The sequence below is a fragment of the Pungitius pungitius genome, chromosome 11 (genome assembly GCF_949316345.1).
Source record: "Pungitius pungitius chromosome 11, fPunPun2.1, whole genome shotgun sequence".
Lineage (NCBI taxonomy): Eukaryota > Metazoa > Chordata > Actinopteri > Perciformes > Gasterosteidae > Pungitius > Pungitius pungitius.
Window position 1 is genome coordinate 12,079,553 of NC_084910.1, and position 21,504 is coordinate 12,101,056.

The 21,504-nt window shown below is 42.0% G+C and overlaps 2 protein-coding genes across 2 annotated transcripts in view; one reads left to right on the plus strand and one right to left on the minus strand.

Annotated features, from left to right (window-relative positions):
- The first annotated feature begins 872 nt into the window (after positions 1–872).
- ino80c (INO80 complex subunit C) lies at positions 873–2,774 on the plus strand. Its single transcript, XM_037453984.2, has 5 exons — positions 873–1,167; positions 1,556–1,675; positions 1,773–1,884; positions 2,046–2,113; positions 2,192–2,774. Exons 1-5 carry the CDS (start codon positions 988–990, stop codon positions 2,321–2,323), a joined length of 612 nt encoding a protein of 203 aa, XP_037309881.2. The 5' UTR covers positions 873–987; the 3' UTR covers positions 2,324–2,774.
- Positions 2,775–6,605: 3,831 nt separating this feature from the next.
- The window catches only part of itga8 (integrin, alpha 8), a 31,786-nt gene continuing 16,887 nt past the window's right edge, over positions 6,606–21,504 (minus strand). The window contains exons 14-30 of the mRNA XM_037455059.2: positions 20,975–21,020; positions 20,759–20,866; positions 17,807–17,862; positions 17,247–17,404; positions 16,976–17,107; positions 16,154–16,221; positions 15,464–15,611; positions 14,830–14,922; positions 12,914–12,993; positions 12,380–12,460; positions 11,258–11,363; positions 9,849–10,007; positions 8,814–8,930; positions 8,584–8,697; positions 8,192–8,293; positions 7,986–8,108; positions 6,606–7,904 (exon numbers count right to left, since the gene is read on the minus strand). Of these exons, the coding sequence (XP_037310956.1) occupies positions 7,815–7,904; positions 7,986–8,108; positions 8,192–8,293; positions 8,584–8,697; positions 8,814–8,930; positions 9,849–10,007; positions 11,258–11,363; positions 12,380–12,460; positions 12,914–12,993; positions 14,830–14,922; positions 15,464–15,611; positions 16,154–16,221; positions 16,976–17,107; positions 17,247–17,404; positions 17,807–17,862; positions 20,759–20,866; positions 20,975–21,020 (1,781 nt within the window). The 3' untranslated portion in view covers positions 6,606–7,814. The remainder of the gene's footprint in view (positions 7,905–7,985; positions 8,109–8,191; positions 8,294–8,583; positions 8,698–8,813; positions 8,931–9,848; positions 10,008–11,257; positions 11,364–12,379; positions 12,461–12,913; positions 12,994–14,829; positions 14,923–15,463; positions 15,612–16,153; positions 16,222–16,975; positions 17,108–17,246; positions 17,405–17,806; positions 17,863–20,758; positions 20,867–20,974; positions 21,021–21,504) is intronic.

Below are 21,504 nucleotides of genomic sequence, written 5' to 3' on the forward strand. Positions count from 1 at the left end.
GTATCAATAATGTTCCCTTATTTTGATGGTGTTGAGGTTTGCTAGTCAGAAACTGTTTAATCTTTACTTCAAATGTTCGATTTTACATTTGATCAAATATATTCAAAGAAATAAAAGTCTAAAGAATAACTGCATTATGTGTCTTTTTTGTGAAAATGGTTAAGACAATAAAGGTGTGCAGATGTGAACTAATCTTTGATGTGATTATGTGGTTTGTCAGCTGTGCGCTTGTGATAAACCTTCATGCAGGGTCATCAGGGTTCGGTCGGATTACACTTTGTGCTTGCATCTAGGGATTATCAGCTAAATAAGTCAGGTCACTGAAAACTGAGTTTATCAAAAGGCTTTGACCCTTTAGCAAGAGCAGACTGTTCTCTTCTCTTTGTATTCTCTGCTCAGGCTTAACACTGCCCAGTGACTGTCCATTGCCAAAAGGATTTCTAATATTCTTCACTCTTACAAAGTAGAGGTACTGTTTCATCAATTTGTCTTTGTGGTCATTTCCTTTCATGTTGTCCTGGTGTGTATTTTTTAAACTGTTGTTCCCAACTGACACTATTTACAAATACTAGTACTAGATACTAGAGTATTGTCTTTGTAGATCACAAATTTAAAGACTTTTTACAAAAGAAAAAATGTTACAGTTCACCTTTCCTGACTTCACCCATTATGCTCTTTATATCACAACTGTTCAACTTACTATCTCACAGTTCGTTTCTCATTTTATAATTTTAAAATAACTTTTGTTTGAACTTCATACGCTAAAACGTATTTGTTCCATGTTAGAAGGGACACATTTTCAATTAATAAAATAGTAAATTATTTATATTTTGCTCTTTTTTAAAATTAAGATTAACCGGACGTGAGATCATTCCATATCCGGTTGAGGCGATGTTTACAATGCCGATGTTGAGCGGCTAACGCTGAGCATCGACAGAGCGTCCCGCATTTCACTTCCTTACATTACAAACCGTTCGCTCACATCAAATGGCATCTCCGGTTCCCCTGACCGCCCGGGCCCCGCCGCCTGCAGCCGGCTGCGGCGCTGTCCGGGGGAAGAAACGGCCCAACGGTCCGGCGGTCTCTGCCGCTCCGCAGGTGACCGGAAGCTGCGGCAGCAAGAAGAAGAAGTGCCAACTGACCGCTGCGCCGACCGCACAGGCACAGGTAAAGGACTGGTGTGGTGTTGGTTACACGGGGCCAACGTTCATCGAACTCTAATGCAGCTTAATTGGTGGATATTAATCTGAATAACGTTATTGGGGAATTCATTTACAGTGATTTGGATCTAAAGGCAGCCGAAAGTGAACGATCACGTATACACCGTGCAGCTGTAGGTCCAGCTAACATTTACACATGTTCAAATGTTCCACAAGTGTCCGTCTCATAACAGCTCCCTGTGTGTACACTTCCTTTAAATGACATCTCTACGGTTCATGCTACACCACGTTAAGCCACCTGCAGACTTTACTAACATTCACAAGGCCTGTAAACCAAGGATCTTAAAGTGAGGCGTGGTGGCTGTGTGTGTGATGTTGTCCTTGTGTTTCATCAGATTACAGCAGTGGTGGAGTCGGTGCCTGAGGTGAAGCCGGTGGCAACAGTGGACTGCGGCCCCACTGCCATCGCAGAGTCCACAGCAAAGCCTCCCCCCTTCAAAGACCCCGCATTTATGGTGAGTGGCTGCTTGCGGTTGGGTTTTTAAGTCAATCCGCTTCTTTGGCTGTTCCCTCAATTTCCTCATCCCTTTTTTCCTCTCTTATTCTCTGCAGCATTCTGGGATCGGTGGCGCAGCGGCAGGTAAAAAGAACCGGACCTGGAAGAACCTCAAACAGATCCTGGCTTTGGAGCGGACATTACCCTGGCAGCTCAATGATCCCAACTGTGAGTTATTATTTTTCTCATTGCTACCCAATACAGGCCGTACACTTTTTAAAAATCTAAAAGCAATAGGCTGGGTTTATATTTTATAAAACCGAAGTACATTTTACAATCTCAGTGACGTTATTTTACAAATGCTTAAACAGACGTTGCTGTGTTCACAGACTACAGCATTGAAGCCCCTCCCTCGTTGAAGCCAACTAAGAAATACTCTGACATCTCTGGACTCCCGGTGAGTTATCACCTTATTGTAAAATAAATAAGTGTCGGATAAAGCTCACACTGAACCCTCTCTGTCGTCATTCCTCAGGCAAACTACACTGACCCTCAGACAAAGCTACGCTTCACATCCTCTGAGGAGTTCTCCTACATTCGCCTCCTCCCCACAGACGTTGTCACTGGCTACCTTGCTCTTCGAAAGGCAACATGCATCGTCCCCTGACTGCCGAGCAACACCTGAAATAGTTTCAAACCAGAGTTGATCTCATGTCAGTTTAGGACAGGCTGCGCAGCCAAGAGACGGCGAGCACAGGCTGCATGTGTACGTGTGGACAATGCATCATAAATGTCATAAATGATTTTGTGTGAAAAAATAAATGCAACTTGTGTGAAATTTGAGGGGTTTTCTTACATTTAGAAAAAAAGCGTTATTTGCTTGTCTGAACACTGGTGGATTTTGATTGTAATTAATCAATGTCAACTCCTGTGTTACGGGCAAGGATGCAGTTCACCTCTTTGTGGTAAAACATCAGTCTCCGTTAGTTAAAATACAGTTGGTTGGGTTACAGATGAGTTTTAGACAACAAATGTAAAAAAAATATTTTTTATAATGTTTAAGATTGATACTACAAAGATCTCATTAAAGCTAATTTGAAATGTATGTTAAAGTTGAATGAATGCCTCTTTTTTTTACCTGGCTTTTCTATTCACGTCTTTGCATAAATAGTATGTTTTAATGAAATGTCACATTTATCAATATTATCCATATATTTAAATTAGGGCCGGGACTCGATTCAAAATATTAACCTAATTAATTAGAGGCTTTGTAATTAATTAATCGAAATTAATCGCATTTTAATTGCATAAATATTTGACCTGAGAACAGTGAGAAGTAATTTTTTTCACATCGATTTTTATTTTTGTTCAACCAATTCCAGCAGACAAGTGTAGAAATAGCATATTTAGAAATATAGTACTTTCAGAAATTCAGGTAGCCTACAGGTAAGTAGACCTTCTGTAAACTATGTTTTTTTTTAGTAGACCAATACTTTCAAGTACATTCAGAACATTGGTTATTTTTTCAGACGTGGACTTAGTTACCCTGGGCCTTAAACCAGTCATCTGGTTTAATCGTAATTAACGCGCTAAAGTCCCGGCCCTAATTTTAAATTAAACAAACAGTGACACTGTGAATCATCGTGAGTTCTGGTGTTTGTAGTGGAATCAAAGCTGACCTTCCTGATCCACATTTGGGATTTGATTCTCTCTCCTCAAGGTGCCGTGTGTCAAACGTGTTTATTTCTTCCGGGATTTATTCTCCACTCAGCTGAGGAGGACCCTCAGACTGGTTTAGCTCCATAGGGGAGTCGGTATGGATCCTCTCAATTCACACGCGGGCATCAGCACACATGTCGAAAAAAGTGAAATAAGGATCACAGCATAAAAGTAGTGAAATCAACTAGGGCTTTATTAGAAATGCCATTATATGACTTTACTTGACCTGCAATTCTATTATAACGGTATGGAACGGTTGTGGATTCCAGCCTGAGAATCTATGAGAATTGAGGTTGGATTCAAAAGCATCAACAGCTGTGTGGTGGAACAGTGCAGGGAGATAGGAAGGCTGAAGTGTGGAGGATCCTCAGTTCAAACCTGCTCTCTCAGAAGGAGGGTTTGGTTGCAGTCAGGGCTTCAAACTGTAAACTTTGAAACAGTTTTGAGGTTTAGTAAACAATTCCAAGGTCTAATATGAGAAACGGACACAATGAGGCATGTGCTTGAATAACACAAGGGAACAACTGAAGGGCTGCAGGCTCCAACCTGCTGTCTGAGGTTGTGGGTTCATGCCCCTTCATGCAGACATCACTTCTGCTTTGAAAGAGTTTGAAGTTTGAGTAGAAGTCTAGAGGTTAAATACGAGAAACAAAATTTTAATTGGTGCATGGTGAGGTAGTGCAGCACAAGAGCTGAGGAGCTACTGTCCTTACTCTATAGGTTGTGGGTTCAAGCCCAGTCTTGGGTTTGAGCCTTTGGCTTTACTTCAGGTTTGAGTAGCAATCTCAAGGTTAAATACAACAATCAAAGGGTTTGTTAGTGTGTGGTGAAGTAGCACAGCGGAACAGCTGCTGACATAAGCCCCTGCACTGCACTTGAAGGTTGTGGGTTCAAGCCCAGATGTGGAAATAAAATAACATTTAAAAAGAGTTTTGAGGTTTAACTCACATGCTCAAGGTTAAATAGGAGAATCAAAGTTGGCAAAATGTGACCAGGTCTGGTAGTGTAGGGGTGCAAGAAGGAGCCGAAAGCCTCTGTAAGTGCCGCCAGTGGGTTCAAATCCCGCTCCTGCCAAGTCTTGAGCGCACTACCGCGGAGGTAGTTGTGGGGGCATTGTCCCCACTGGTTGTTTCAGAGAAGTGAACCCTGGGGGTTATGCAGAAACACAAGGTGCGTTCACTTGGTTATGATGGCATTGTCAAGAATGATGAAGAATCTTTTGAATGATGATGAATTTACTAAATTTGATGTTAATTTAGCACTTATTAGCCATGCTACGTAGCCTATAGGGTTCCACCTTTTTGACGGGAGAGAAGGCCGGATGAGTCAGTAAAGATGAGCAGGTGTGTCTCATTCAGTGGTCACACTGACATGAAACTTATTACAGCCTCTGAGGGCATTTTTCAAGACAATCACATGTTTGTCTACTTCAGGGCATCCTGTGGACAACCTTAAACTGACAGTCTGGCACAGGGTGTAGATTTGTTTACCCTTTTTAGTGCATCCACCCTCCAATTCTCTGTTACATTCAAATTCAACTCACTTGTGCCTTTACCAATGCAGGAAGGATGAATAGCATGGTTGATCCTCCAAGATGCACCAATCCGTCTCTGGGGCAATATCCCATTATGATTTTTTATAAATGTCAGTTACCCAAAACTAAAAAAGGATTTAGGAAGAGCCACCACTTGAGGGTTGAACCTGTTTAAAGTACAGAAATTTTGGGCATTTGGCATTAGTGACAGGGACGTGTAGGTTGCTCCATCTAAGATCATTCCAGTCATGTCATGGGAAAAAAAATATTGTGAAAAAAGTCAAAATATGTAGGGTCAAAATATAGTATATATATATAATATAATATATATATTATTAGGGCCGGGACTCGATTAAAAATATTAATCTAATTAGAGGCTTTGTAATTAATTAATCAAAATGAATCGCATTTTAATTGCATAAATATTTGACCTGAGAACAGTGAGAAGTAATTTTTTTCACATGGATTTTTATTTTTGTTCAACCAATTCCAGTGAAGAAATAGCATATTTAGGCATATAGTACTTTCAGAAATTCAGGTAGCCTATAGGTAAGTAGACCTTCTGTAAACTATGTTTTTTTAAGTAGACCAATACTTTCAAGTACATTCAGAACATTGGTTATTTTTTCAGACGTGGACTTAGTTACCCTGGTCCTTAAACCAGTCATCTGGTGCAGTGTGGGTCCTTGTACTCGGAGTCGAGCTAACGTCCACGCTAGCTGCTAATTGTTTAGTGTTGAGGTGATACTTGAGGCTCGATGCGAATTCCTTGTTGCACAGCTTGCACACAACCATGCTCTTATCGACGCTTCCATCCGTGTGTTTATTATAATAAGATTTCCCATTCACGGGGCCAACCGACACGGTCTCGTCAGCTTCTTTGTTCATGTTCACTGTGGTTTGTTGTTGTCTGAAGTCATGAACGCTAGTTGGTGCTCCAGTATAATCGGTCCTCCGAAACTCATCCAGTGAGAAACGTTCCGCGGTGCAAAAAATACGTGTAAAAATGTGTAAAAAATGTTTAATGTTATTTTTTCTGTAATTAATTCATCTTAATTCACATTGTAATTAATTAATCGCAATTAACGTGCTAAAGTCCCGGCCCTAATTTAAAGTATTTAAAAATAGTATACGAAGTTAAACATATAAAACTAATTGCATAGTATTTTTCATTTTTTTCAAAAGAAGTCAGTGTATTATGAAAATCAAAAGTAGTATTGTAGTATGCAACATACTGTAATACAACTTTTTTCACAACATTTTTCAATAACGGAAGGCATGCTGCAATGTCTTGAAGGTTGCCTAATATGTCTAATAAAAGTCCTAAGAAATCATTGAAGTTAAAGTTACTTACCTTAGTGAAGTTAACCAATTAAGTCTAGAAACAAGCCATGAAGGTTAATTTCCACACTAAACCACTGGAGGGAGCAAGAGTGCTTCCTTCAAAGTGGAGGAATCAGCCTTGACACTATGTTTAGAGACGATGGCCTAAACCAGAGCTTTGGAAGTGGTATCTTCAGATACTATTGTTTCCATTTGTACATTGACAACATCATGTGTAAAGCATGTTTGATAGAGCACATTCAACTGTATAAATGTTTTTTTAATAGTGTCCTATTATTTCTGTGATCACTCTCTAACGTAATGGTGGACAACAAGACAGTTCAGTTTCCTTATAAAGAGCAGAAAATGAGAATGAAAATTCAAACAACACTTTAATCTGATAAAACGTAATTCATGATATAAAAAAAACAAATATGACTTTAAAAAGTTAGTTCAGGGTGCTTTTGTTGGCCTGACTGCTTTGTAAAGCCTGCTCGTGCATGAAACATTAATATAAGATAGGCAAATTACAAAATTAAAGACACTGTTGAATTCCATAAGGTACGTGCAGTGATGTACACATCACCGTCTACAGTGCATTTTTCATATAGAATGTTTATCTTTACAGTAAATCCCAAATAACAGACACAAGCAGACCTTGAAGTAACAGGTCAGGGCTTCGGCTGTTAAGAAATGATTTGTTATCTCCAAATTCAAATTCTAAAGTAATTCTAATAATAAGTTATTTGACCATTGACTTTTCAAAACTACTTTAGCGGGGCTATTCTGTAAACTAGTCCTAAATCACGTTTGTTGTACTTACTTCGATGCCAATATCTAAAATACCAATAAATTGAATGGAAACATTTAGCTCTAATAAAATAATGCCAGTGTAAACAAGCTTCAGTATCACGCAATGCTGAAATATTGCACATATATTCATAAATATAGATTAGGCCTTTGTGTGTGTGTGTGTGTGTGTGTGTGTGTGTGTATGCAAGTAATTGGTACACAGCCCAGAAACCTACCATAGGTCAAGTTAAATCACAGGGGGAAATGATTTTGTTACTCAGTGAAAAGCTAAAACGAGAGGCACCTAAAAGACAAACATTTGAACAGTACATGCACACGCACACGCACACGCACACGCACACACACACACACACACACACACACACACAAGCACTTGTGCATAGATCTTAAGTATCTTTGTGCTCCATTCACACAGACACACAGAAATGTTCCAAAACCAAAGTCCATTCTGTCTTAAATGTTGGTGCTTCATTACGATGGTTAAACATGTGTGTGTGTGTGACATGTGTGTGTGTGTCTGTGTGTGTGGTTAAGCCCGTTAAGCGTTTTTTAGTCCCACTTCGCTGATTTGAACCCCGTTCTTTGCTTCCAGTCTGTGCGGCGCTGAAGTCTTCAGTCTGGTAGTTTCATTACCGTAGAGGTAGAAGACCTCCAGCAAAGCAATGTAGGGTCTGACTAATGCAGATCTCAGATCTGATTTAAGTTACTCAGAAGGGGCACGTCCCTCTCAAACCGCTTGTCCTCCAAGCCAGAGCTGTAGAACATCTTCCTATGGGTCCCTGGTTTCATCGGATGTCAGCTTCTCCTGGTCGGAGACGTCATCGTCAGCTGGTGGCCGCGCCCGGTCAAAGAAACCACACTGAAGGAGTCACATTAGCCCGTTAGCGTCATCATTGGATAAACAAGCTACCTCAAGGGATGCTGGGTGATGCGAGTGTACCTTCCACATAGCTAATGTCAACATGGCCAGCACCAGTAGCCCCAGCAGTATGGCCAGGATGATGACCCAGAGTGGAACAGCGAACGACACGTCGGGGGTCCCCCACAACACCAGCGTCCCCATCTGCAGGACACACTTTAGTTAGTGCTCACACATCCACCAATTTCCTCAAACTCAAACACTTCTTTTCCGTGCCTGCATCTTACCGAGGTGGTGTGTTGAGGCAGGGTGGAGGGTCGGATGCGGTAAGGCAGAGCTCTCACTATGAAGAACACAGTAGAGTTGAGGATGTAGGGGTCGTTACGCCGCTGCAAGAGAAAGATGACATCATCATTTGAAGGTGCACTTTGCACGTTGCTTCGTAAGACTTTGGAACTTGAAATCCTAGCTAATACGTTGCTAATTTGAACATACATATCATATTCCATGGGCCAACGAGGCCAACTCCACCAGCTGATGATGACCATGTGATGTAATCAAATGCTACAGAACTGCTTACGAAAAAAATGGCCTTTGCCCAACTGCCGTTTTAAATGTAAAGCATCAAACAAACAATCGGCACAAATATTTAAGGTGAAAGGTAAAGATAGATGATGACCTGCAGGAAAGTGTGCGTCCAGAGTCTCGAGCGGATCTTCACCACCGCACTCTGACCACGATCCAACCGGCCAACGCTACACATGACGTACAGGCAAGAGATATTGGTACAATTCTGAGGAGAAAAAAGAACAGAAAGTGGGGAAAACAAAGAACAATTAAACCTCTGTGTACTACAAGTGAACATTTGGTTTAGTTTCTCGAGAGAATGTGCATGTGTGCGAGGCTCACCAAGGTTTTACCACTATTACTTTGAGGAGCAGAGGTGGAACGCTTGTGGCGATGTGGAGGAGCGCTGGCGTTCCTCAAGAATCCCAATAATTCAGGTGTGTCCTGGAGGGAGGAGATCTGAGAAAAAAATGAGATATGTGTCAACATTGATGACCTTCTTGCAAATGGGACACGATAAAGCAAAAAAGAGAAGGGAATTAAATGCTTGATCGCTTCCCACTATTCCTTACAGTAAACCCTCTACAACATGTGTTTTGGGCCTTTTTAAGGACATTCATAAGCTAAAAAACACGGCTGATGGGAAGGGAATGGAGGACCCGAGGACGAAGAATGAGTGAAAAATAGGAATTTAAACATGATTTAAAAGGAAGTAATAACGTCAAAAAATAACCAGCTGTGGAAACATGCATGACATGTGATTAAAAGTTGTTTTGTTTAAAGAAGGTGTGTAGAGATGTTTTCCCTGGTTGCAAACAACAGATAGACAGCAGACCTAACTTTTAAAATACTAACATGATGGTATATGACAAATTACAGAAGACATTTGACTTTTAATTCCACTGTGAATAGGGCTCATTTTCTTTTCATATTAAAAGCACTTCAATTTCTGACATCATTCTATACTTTCATTCTATACACTAAATTACTGCTAATTCTTTCACTTCAAATGACTCTACAGATGATATCATAGATATTGTAAACAATTTCATATCAAATGTCTGCTAATAACCATAATACTTCATCCCCTACTGCTTTCAGCCAACTGGCAAAGACCATGGAAAGCAGTAAAACTTTGGATACAATTATAATTTAAGTATAGTCCATTTTGGAGAAAAGAAGGAGCCTCTAGCAATATTACAAATTAAAGTTTCAAATTGCATTGGCACCGGTGGTTTAATAGAATGCAAGAAAGTGTTTTAAAAAAATAAGACACATATCGATTTTGACTAAAGGCAATATTTCCATATTTGTATGATTAGGTACTAAAATTAGTTTTCTCAGTGCGTATACTTTCATAATGTATTGGTGTTTTACCTGAAGGCCAAGTGGGTTGAGGCTGGTTTTTGTACGGCAGCTAATTGGTCCGTCAGTTTTGATCTCCATTGCATACAGAAGGTTCTCCTCACGGAAACGGGATGGCCAGCCGACCTGGAGCTCAGCCTCCTGAATGCTGCTGGGACCAAAGTTATGGAGCTGGAGAGAGAGAGAGAGAGAGAGAGAGAGAGAGAGAGAGAGAGAGAGAGAAAAACACATCACGTCAGAATCGTGCGCTCTTCTCATTATTAGGTATCAAGACACTGAGGCTATAATTAGTTTAAGTTATCATAACTCTGGAATGATGACACGGGCCACCTGTGTTTTAGTGAAGATAATAATAATGATCTTAAATGAAGCATCAATTAAAATATCTTTATGTTTTACGCCAGCCTGCATACTATATTGTTCTCTCTCTTCCAACACCCGCATGTTCTCTAGCAAAAAACACACACACACACACACACACACACACACACACACACAGTCATTAACACTGAAGCAAGTCATGCAAACAGGACACGATCCTGGTGCTGGAGGGCAGTAATTCTGTAGGAGAAAGAAAAAACTCTGTCCTCTTTAACTATAAGCAGCTGCCAACTGGGAAAAGTACCACAAATGAAAATCATTATCAGCTGCAGGACGGGCCAGACACGGCTGCACTTCAATTCAATGAAGCAGCCGCCCCTTTAAACCAAAAAGAAATCCTGTGTGTGCCGAACAGACGCACACATGCACACATGCACACATGCACACACGCACACAAGCTCACATGCACACATGCACACATGCACACATGCACACAAGCTCACATGCACACATGCACACAAGCTCACATGCACACATGCTCACTCCCCTATTGTAAACTGTCGCCGGTCTGTCTGCCATCCTCCATCTTTCCATCTATTTGTCTCAACCTCGGTTTGACCTTGTTTTTCCCCTCAATAATGATTGCTCTTTACACTGTGTCTAGTCAAAAAAAAAAAAAACTTCCTTACATCTATTCCTTCCTTCCTGCCCCCCCCCAATTTTCTGTTCCCCCTCCCCGCTCTTGTCTGTTTTTACCACCTTCTCAGGAGCGATTACTCCTGAGCTGGAGACCTTTGATCAGCCAGAGCCAGATTCTTTATGGAGCTACTGGTTTTACGTGTTTGTGTGTGTGTGTGTGTGTGTGTGTGTATGTGTGTGTGTGTCGTTGCTACCTCACCTTACAGAGCCCCCTCTTGCTGTAGTCTAATTACTACTTCCCACACCTATTTTACTGCTCTTTTAATCTAAACGTCTCCACTTTGCTACCAACAACAACAAAATCATCTCTGAATTATGCTCTATCTTCTTTTTCCTTCCTTTTTCCTTCTGACATGAGCATGAGCCGAAAGGCTGAGCTCGCCTCGAGGACGTGCAGTTACCTCATAGATGTGCGTTACTTGCGGCCCCACGTCGTCCTCTTTGACAGGCTTCTCTTTGGGTTCCCAGTGTGGGAATGGCAGCACCACTTGAGAGGGATGAGACACCCTGAAGAGAGGAGAAACAAATGAGTGACAGAGGCATGGACGCACATATATTCTTTGTGAGTGGGTTTGCAATTGGATGTGTCATTAGATTCGACTGCAGAGAGCGATTATTATTATGTTATAGCAACCTATTGTAGTGAGTATAATATTGACCTCTGAACTTCTCCTTCAACAGCTAGTTTTATAATTGAGGTCATAGTTCGATGTGCCGTTGACCCCATCCATGTGGTATTTCACATTTTTGTGACATTTTCTTTTTCAGTACTCAATGGGGCAGGATATGAAAGAAAAACTAATATAATGCAGGCCAGTACAACACCATCACTAACTGTACGTTCAATATTAAGACATATCATTTATTTTACCAAAATTGTATTACCGTCAACAAACTAGTAAACAAAAATGTAACTTCTGCAAAGGCGATTCTACCACATTTTATGACATTCAAAGGTCAAATCGTGAAGTAATGTTAGTAATGCTAGTTTAGCAAAAAGTCCCATCCTATGAATCACCCGAACATAATAATTTTCAAATTCACAATTGAGATTCATTATTGAAAACACAAATTTGGACAAAATGGACAGAGCTGAGACAGGACACTTCCACAACATACACACAGGAACTGCGTCCCTGCATCTCCTCCACTGTTTGTATGTGCAGCTGACCACACCCAAACAAAGCCACGGGAGACTCAGAGCTTTGATGTGTGTGTGCGTGTATCGGTGCGCGTGTGGACATCCGCGAACATATCAAAGGCTCACGAGCATCCCATGTGCGCATGATTAGTTTGCATTTATTTCTACAAATATGTTCTCATGGTGTTCTCCATCTGTATATAAACAGGCTCTGCAAATACCAAACATTATAAAAGTGGCAGTAATATTCTTCAAACACCAAAAGGTTCAGACCCGAAACCCGATGAAATGTATCAGACACAACAAGAGGCAACAACGGATGTTGTCACTATGTTTTCGGGAGAAGACGCCACGCTCTCTCGTGCGAAGATGCTTGACTCACCCGCGTAATTCAAGTCGCGCTTTGGCAATGATGGACAGATTCAGACTGACCGGGTTGCTTTCGGGGTTATCTTTGTTGGAGCTGTGGAGAGATTCACAAGTTTTAATAAAAGCTAAAACAAAACACACGTCACGCCGACTATGCCCATACACATTTGCACCCATTTTACGCAAAGCAAGAAAAAGCTCACAATAAAGCTGTATTTTTATGTTCAGCTGACTCCAAGAAGAAATTCCCTGGTAGTGGACTGGGCCTCACATCTAACCGCCTGCGTCTAGTCATGTGATGTCTCAAAATCAAGTCCAGGGAGCAGACAGTGGACGTGTTGTGTAGAGCTCGTCTTCTCCTCTGGGCCGTCTGTTTTCCACCATCTCTGCGGTTCGTTTCATCCAAACCACAGCGACGAGATCCGGGATCAGGACAGACCCGGGGCTTATTTACATGACTCAGAAGAAGGACACACGACTCTTTGTGTGGGTGTGATGTTGAGGGGGGGGGGGGGGGGGAACGCGTGACGGTTGGTGGGAGTCTCACCTGTGGATCTTTAGCTCAAAGCTCATCTTCGGTCCCGCGTCTTCTAGCCTCTGGACAGAAAATCTCAAACCGACAGACAGCTGGGCGAGAGAAAACACAAAGAGAGAGAGAAAGCATGAAAACATGTGACAGGAGAAAGAGAAACGAATGAGGAAAGAAAGACTGAAATAATCCGTATATCAAAGGCTAGTGACCAGTTCTAAACGGTGTGTGTGTGTGTGTGTGTCTGCCAGTAGGTATGCACGAACATCTGTAAACAACTGAATAACTCTAAAATCTGAGAAAATCCAGACTACACACATAAAAGGTACCTTTAAGTTTCTTGTCTCTGTGGAGTTTAAATCATATCCCAGAGGCTAACTCAAAACACGTGGAGGCCTAAGTTCATCATCCACTGTGAAACGACAGCGCGGGTGTACGTGCTTGTTGCCGTGTGACAGTGAGGACACGCATGTGCACACGTGTGTGTGAGCTGTACTTAACAACAGATCAAACACATGGTCCAGAGATGGGAATGACGGCTTGCAGACTCCCACTAACACTGCAGGATGCCGGCCTGTCGGGGGGGGGGGGGGGGTAACTAAACAGACACCAAGTGAGTATGAGTCATTCAGAGAAAAAACCTCTATGGGCCTCGATGATACTCAAGGAGGAAAACAGTCCAACAACAGTCTGAAGAGGTTTATTTAGTCTCTTAAGATGTGCCTTTTAAGCATCACACTCTGTTTAAAGTAAGTTGTTCCCCCCCCAGCTGAGGTCAGCTTGAATTTATGTCGGTTACAATGGATGATTTCCTGGTGGAGAAAAACATTAAAACATCCCAACACGGCTGAATACACGGCTTCTGTGTATTCAATACTGAGAGGATCTGTTTAGCTCAAGTAGATTAAGCCGATTACACTTACATGTGACACAAAATGTTGTCATTTTCACTTGGGAAAGCTAATACTAAGATTGACATGTGTCCATCATATAATAAATGTGTGCTTTGGAGTTGAATTCTGCTTGACGGCATCAGAACTAATTGAAGATAAAAGGAAACCGAAAAAGGCAAAACACACATCTGAGCATGCAGAAGTTCTCATGAACCAAACCAGCATTCTACCAGCCGTGTGCCTCCTACAGTGACCTCGCTCAGTGAGGCACCACAGCTGTGTCTTGTCACACAACCAATGAAGTTCAGGGATGAGAACTCACACGATACAACCACAGTCTGTAAGGGGTGTATGGAGGTATGTTCTGCAAAAGTTCAGGGATTCCTTGGGCAAGGGGAGAGTTAAATATGGGAAACATCTGGCCGGCTGGGAAGCACGAGCACGCACACACACACGCACACACACACACACGCTCACACGCCTTATTGTGCTCTCCTCAAACAAGGGTGAAACTTGTTGGTGGAGGAGGTGGAGGTATACCGATACTTGATTTATACGTATCTCGTGTGTCACGTCCAGAGCTCAGACGCACCTCTGTGATGGCCTTGACACCTCTATAGAAACCCCACATTCACAGTAACACACATACTGGATCGCGCACACACTGGACCACATGTGACACGTTTAGTGGCACACATACAACTTACCGGTGTGGCAGAATTTCATGTAGGAAAGGAACATTCTTTATTATACAATGCCTTGACTTCCTGCATATGTCATCCATCCAAGAGCTAAATGGATTATTATCAAACACTGCAGACACACACACACAGGCCAACATACTCACACACTCGCGCAGACACATTGAGTGTGAAGCATAGTCAAGGGAGTGAAAGTGTGCGGAATGTGGAAGGAATGTCAAGGTGTTGATCAGTGATCACGTGAGACCATCAATCAGTTTGAATTAAACCTGACAAGTAACAGTCGCAGCACCTGAGCATTGAAATTTATGTTTTAATGCTTTTTTGTGTAAAAACTCACTTCTGTTCCTGCCACCATCGGGTTCCCGAGGTCACACACGACCATCCTGGACTCGTTCACCAGCTTGTACTCGCAGTTCAGCTGAGATAAGGTCTAGAGAGCAGAAGAAGTGCAGCGGGCGAGATGATGAGTCAGAAGTGAAAGACACCGCCAAATGAAACCAACAGTGAAGCGACGTAGAACAGCATCAAAGGGGGAAGGGAGCGAGGGAGGGAAAAAAAGAAGTAATGGGACGGGGGAAGCAGGAGAGGAAGAGTGATGAATGTTCTGACAGTAACAACCTCATCAATCAAACAGCCCTATTACACACTCATTAGTGCACACACACACACACAAACACACGTGCAAACACACCCCCACACACACGCACAGCCATTGACCCCATCCATTTCCGTGGTCACTAATGCAGCTTGTAAATCATAAAAGGGGCTTTTGGGGCCGCTGCCAGTAAAGCCGGCCTTGCCTTAATCTCTTCAAACAAACACAAACCACCAAGACACAACAGGAAGTGATGTCATACTGCTTCAAATAGCTGTTCAGGACATTGGCAGTGCCTCTATTTTATTATATTACCTACTCGCCCCCCTGACCAAAAAAAATAAAATGTCATGCACGCCTGTGTGAGTCTAATCACCTCCACCCTGCGCTCCACCCCAATGTAGTCGGCCTCTGTCGGTATCAGTGTGTAGAGTTCCGTCTCATAGGCTCCCTCTCCTCGGTTCACCGCAGTGATGGTCAACATTACCAGATTGTCATCTCCAATAACCATCTCGGAGCGGTCCCTGTGTTTGGTTGATGGAAAAAAAAGAAAAAAAAAAGAACACATCAAATCATCTCTCGTAGAGGACACAGAGAATGAAGGACTTCAATTCAGAAACATATAACAAGAATATCCAAACTCAACTTTCTTGTTTCATGCGCAATCGGCTTTACAGCTTGGAATGCAATACCCCTGAACCCCAAAATAGTGTGCGTGTGTGTGTGTGTGTGTGTGTGTGTGTGTGTGTGTGTGTGTGTGTGTGTGTGCGTCAGTCGTTAGAGGCTGACAGGATGTTTGTGTAACACTGCCATGGAGATAACATGCAGCTGGAAACACTATAGAGAGTATGGACAAATTCTCTCTCACACACACACACACACACACACACACACACACACAGGTAAATGGAATTCTAGTGTGAGCGGCTTCAGGCTTCTCATTGTGTGAGGAATAACAGACAAACTGTCTTTAGTTTGGTGTGTGCATGTGCGTCTGTGTGTTGCAGTGTTAAGTGTGGAGTGTTTAACGGAGGAGGTCAGAGGGGAGCGGCCGTGTCAATCTTACATGGTGGCAGAGAGCTGGAGGTCGGGGATACAAATATTGTCGTCACCGCAGTCCAAGAGAATGTAGGCCTAAGGGCAAGATTTGGCACAGAGAGGGGGGGGGGGGTTGAGGAAATTATAGAGGTGCACTGGACAACGTCATAAAGCAAAAAATAGACATACATGTAAGTGAGATGCTGATGCTGCGAACATGCAGACATATTGAATCATGACATGCACACCATACAGATGTGCTATCCAGGTCCTGCAGAAAACAGTATGTTTTGTGTTTGGTCCGCACCCAATCTTTTTCCTTTACAATAAATGGGTTCTCTACACTTGTTATGTGATTGGAAGAGCATGCAATGGGTTGCATTGCTCAATGTTGTTTAACGAAAAAATTGGTTCCAGAGTTACGTTTTTGATCAGTCAAGTTTCACTTGGCAGGAGTTCAGCAATGATAATCTGATACATCCTGTGAGAAGAGAAAGTTGACCTTTCTATTAACAGGTTAAGCAGAGCTTCTTTTTTTCCACTTTTCATCAAACAATGAGTGACTGAATTACGTAGGTCGCAGCTCAAATTTAAGTCTCTTGCATTATGTGCTTGAACTCAAGAAGGATTCATATATTCAGCCCAATATCCCATGTATCCAGCATATGACATCTTCTACCCTTATAGCATAGATTTGGGTTAAACTTTCAAAGGGCAATTAAGCGATCTCTCTTGCAGGGCGGACACCATGTAATAGATGGAGGGGAAATAGCTAAATGACACTGTGGAAAACCAAAGAAGAAAATGTTATACTACCAACATAGAATAATTATACTGTATGTATACTCACATGCTCTTGAAGGAAGGTACTGCTGTAATGGTTGAGGACAGGTGGGAGGTTTTGGCTATGAGTGGGTGGAGCCAAGCTGTAGTTCAGAGCCAGTGAGATTGGGGTCAATTTGTCCCTAAAATCATCTTCTTCCTGCGACGGACACAAAAAGTGTAATAATAAATATGTAGTAAAAAACACTTTATTTGTTATAAATAGTATTTAAAGAGTTGGACAGCCGCTGTAAGATTCTGCAGAAACAATTTTTTGAGTAAGTGTGTGATCTGCTCACTCTCAGATAAATGGTGTAGCTCAGACATGCACGCGGGCTGTTGTGTCCCAAGTGTAGGATCCCTTTGTGCTGAGGCTGCTGGGTGTCCAGGAACAAAACTCGCTTGACTCCTCCTCTGGTTCCTTTCAACCAATCCAGCTGCAGCTCTGCTCTCAGGTCTGGACAAAAGGTAACGATACAGAGATGGATGGAGATGAGTGTAGTTACGTTGAGAGGAGAGGGAAGCCAGTGAACAACTAGATCCGTCCAAGTTGACAATCCTAAACGCTCCAATCCCCTAACATGTGCACATAGCTTTCCATTAGTCACAAAGGAAGGACCAAGTCGTAAGCGGTTTACTCTACAGAGCATCACTATTGGACCTCCGCTGCCTTTGACTGTCCAACCTATTTTAGTTTTGCTCCGCCCTCTTGCCTTTGTTTTCCAATGTGATCGTTGTGGGAGAGCTGGACGCTTTAATGAGATGTACATTGCAGGTGGCTGTGACTGCTGTCCCAGCCTCTCTACTTTGCTCTTTTGCCTCCCTCTCTCATTCCATGGCATTGTGTACTGCTGCTTACCCACAGCGCTGGGGATCCCCACTCCACTCACTGCTGCACACACCTCCACCTTTAGGCTGGAGGAACAGGATCAGAAGATTAATAGTTACACAAGAAAGGGGGATAGGACTTTGATTATTGTCTAAATTGTTTGCATATTGTACACCATCAACACATGTCTGTCTATGGAAGCACATGCACACAGTCAACAAAAAGCAAGCGTGTCCCAATTTCTATTGGGACATTTGATTCTAAAATGTTTACCCACTCATGATACCATAATACTGGATGTTTTATCTGAACAGTAAACCAAGCAAGTTTAATGGCGGCAGCTCTAACAAAGTGTTGGTAATAAGTACAGTAAGAGTGCTCCAAAACCGCATTCTTGATTTGATTGTTTTTTGGTTGGATATTGTTTCTCAAAAGCTTAGAAAATAAGGATTCAAGGGGTCTTAATATAATCTTCACTGGGATTAATGTTATAGGTCAGAATTAAATGATTCTGTTTTAGTCATTTAGCTATGGAACTGGAGGCTTTCAATTATGAGTATCATTTGCTTTACGCTTGAGCCTATGTTAAAAATTGTGCTCTGAGCATTGTTTCTATTAATTTGTGGTTTCTGAAGACAATCCTGGCTTTTCATATTTGCAACGTATACTATTTCAGCATGAGTTGTGTGGTTTATGCACACCAGGACTTTAATAAATCATGACTGCACACTATGCTCCAATGATATTACCCAAACAGTTTCATCCCTCTCAATTACATGCATGAAAAATCCTAAGAAAACTAACTATATAACTAACTATACTACACTGCCCCAAAGCAAGGTATTAATTCCTTCCTGTGCTCCAGGAGGCAGTGGGAAATACCGCTGAGGGCCCGTTGAGTCCCTCAATTAGACAGACATGGGAGACTGGGAAACATTTCTGCATTTCCTCTATTTTAGTGTATATTAACATGTGTGTAAGAATGTTCGTGTGTGTGTGTTATCACCTCTCTAATCAAGAACAGGAAAGTGACTCCCCACAGGGAGCTCTGCACTGTTAATATGGGCTAATTTGAGGAAGCTTACAGATCCAAAGCGCCTGATTTAAAAGACTAAGCAATATGAGACATGAGGTAAATGACTTCATGTGAATATTGTTTGTTTGGTTTTAGTCCACAAATTCAAACCACCAGAAGGCAGATGTTGGGTGGTAAACGTGTGTTTGCTAATAATCAGGATCCCCATTAATGATCAGCTAGATTCAATGATAGTGATGGTGTTCAGTGCAGATGTGACTTCATGTGAGTGGGATAAAATACAGGTTTCTATTTTAAAAATGACTCCCCTAGGTCACCTTGACCTCTTTAGGTGGTTTCCTGCATGCTTATTACGGGGTTGCATGTAAGAAGGTGTCTGTTTTTTTCATTTTGGGTGTGTGTGCTCAAGTGACTCTAACAAGCACTGTGTATCAAACGAATGTATTGCGGTAATGACCCCTATTTTACCGACGACAGCTCTGCAGCTTGGTTACTCATTTCTGTATGTAATTTCCCCCTAAATGCATCTGTGCTCCACCACCCGACACACTGATAGACGGCCCTCCCTGCAAATAGGAACACATTAATCGCTTCCCCGACTTCCTAAAGCCGGCTTCATGAGTAAGAAAGAACATTTTAAGACTCGTCATTATCTATCATTTATTCCATCATACTGAATCCCAGAAAAGCAGATGTTAATGGACGGATGGATATACAAATATATATTATATATTCATTGTTTACAAATACCTTAAGAATAATGGTGATTATTACCACCTTGCATCAATGGAAACAATTAGAAACACTCTGCAGTGGAAAGAATATTTTTTCATCCAGATGGCGTTTTTTCATCCAGATGGGTAGTTATTTATTTTTAGAAAAATGTTGTGAACTTTATCCAACCTCCAATCACGCGTCTCTCCTGTTGTCCCCACAGAGACACAACTGAAATGTCAGAAGCATCTCGGAGCCCCAGACGTCCCCCTGCATATTTGTGTCCATGTGTTACGAGTTCTATCGGATTCCATACCTCCACCCTCCACCCAAATATTATTACATTTAAATTAGCTGAGTTATGTTTTGACAGAATTCCATAGTTTAGTGCTTTTGTGCGATCGAGACTCTGTTTTTTTTTCACCTGCTGCCAAGACTCACACACAGACACTATGACGTTAAACCAGCCGAACACACTTCCCGTCTAAGTAGTAAGACAGAGGTTTCAGGCCCAATAAGTTTGGACTAACAATAGACTGTGGCGAACCAGCAGGACCCTTTAGGCCTGTACTCCCCCCCCCCCCCCCAAAAAACCCCCGGTTCAAAGCCAGCCTTCTATCCACAGGAACAATAATATAATCTAAATAGAATTATAGTGTTTTAAATCAATAGCAGGCTTTCACGAGTCTTTATTTCCAGGTTATATGAGATTATTTTTTCAGTGTTTCTAGATTATTGCATTAAACTCACGGACAAACAGTCCTTGGCTGATGAGAGACGTCTAGACCACAGAGGTGAGATATTCGTCACATTATGTCGCTGTGTGTGGTTTGAGAATGCGTATACTTTATACTGCATACCATTTCATGATACAGTACACACAAGGTACAGAAAACTGCAAAAATCAGTAATTAAGAATGTCTAACACTAGTAAATCTGATTTGCTTTTGCCACTCGATACAATGACGAGCACAAGTGGAAGATAGTCCACCCAACTGAAAAGAGTTGTGGTGAAGAGCTAGAGGAAGAAAATATCTTATATATATCATGAAAATATTATAAATATTCTGGGAAAACGTTTTGTTTGTTTCTGGTAAAGTCACATGTCACAGGTTAGGATTATTATGTATATTTACTTCCTCTTTAAGTGTTTGTCTGTAAATATATATACAAATCTATATTTTGAATCTACCTTGCAGGAGAATTATTAAAATCTACCTGAACATTCTTACCAAGTAACCATGATATCTGTTTGAGGCAGGTGGCACTGTCGGTCATCGGGATTCAGGATTCTGGGAGTCAAGGTCATCTCAGCTTCCACGGACACCACAGCCTGAGACCTGCAGACAAACACACGCACACATACTGATTAAAGCATCATAGAGTGAGGAAAGGCACAAACAGGCATCTACACTGAGACGCAGTTTGAAATGAGACCAAACGCTTACCTGTACAGCGACACCTCGCCTGCCCCAAACGCCCCCACGATTAAATCTGCAGAGAGAGAGAGAGAGAGAGAGAGACGATCAGAGGCAGAGAAACATAGACACATAGAGAGACAGGAAGCCAGACAGATGGACAACATAGAAACAAAGAGAGAGAGAGAGACACATAAGGGACAGACTGAGAAACAAAGAGGCAGAGACAGAGAGAGAGACGGGGAATCAAGCTTCAAAGAAAGCCACAGATGGGACTGATTTCAAGGTCTCCAGTAATCTTCATTAAACACAGACTTCTCATGTTTAATACACACACACGCTGTGATATTGTCGAATTTTTCTTCAATATCACTATGCTGTTACTTTGGCACATGACCCAACTCAGTGTAAATTCCTAACTTCCTAAACAAACAACAAGCATTTATGTGTGTGTGAGTTAATCACGCATGTACGTGTGTGTGTGGGGACGCATGTGTGTTTCTGCTGTGAGACAGGGACCCTGTGCTGCATTCCACTGCCATTAGAAAGTCCACATCGCT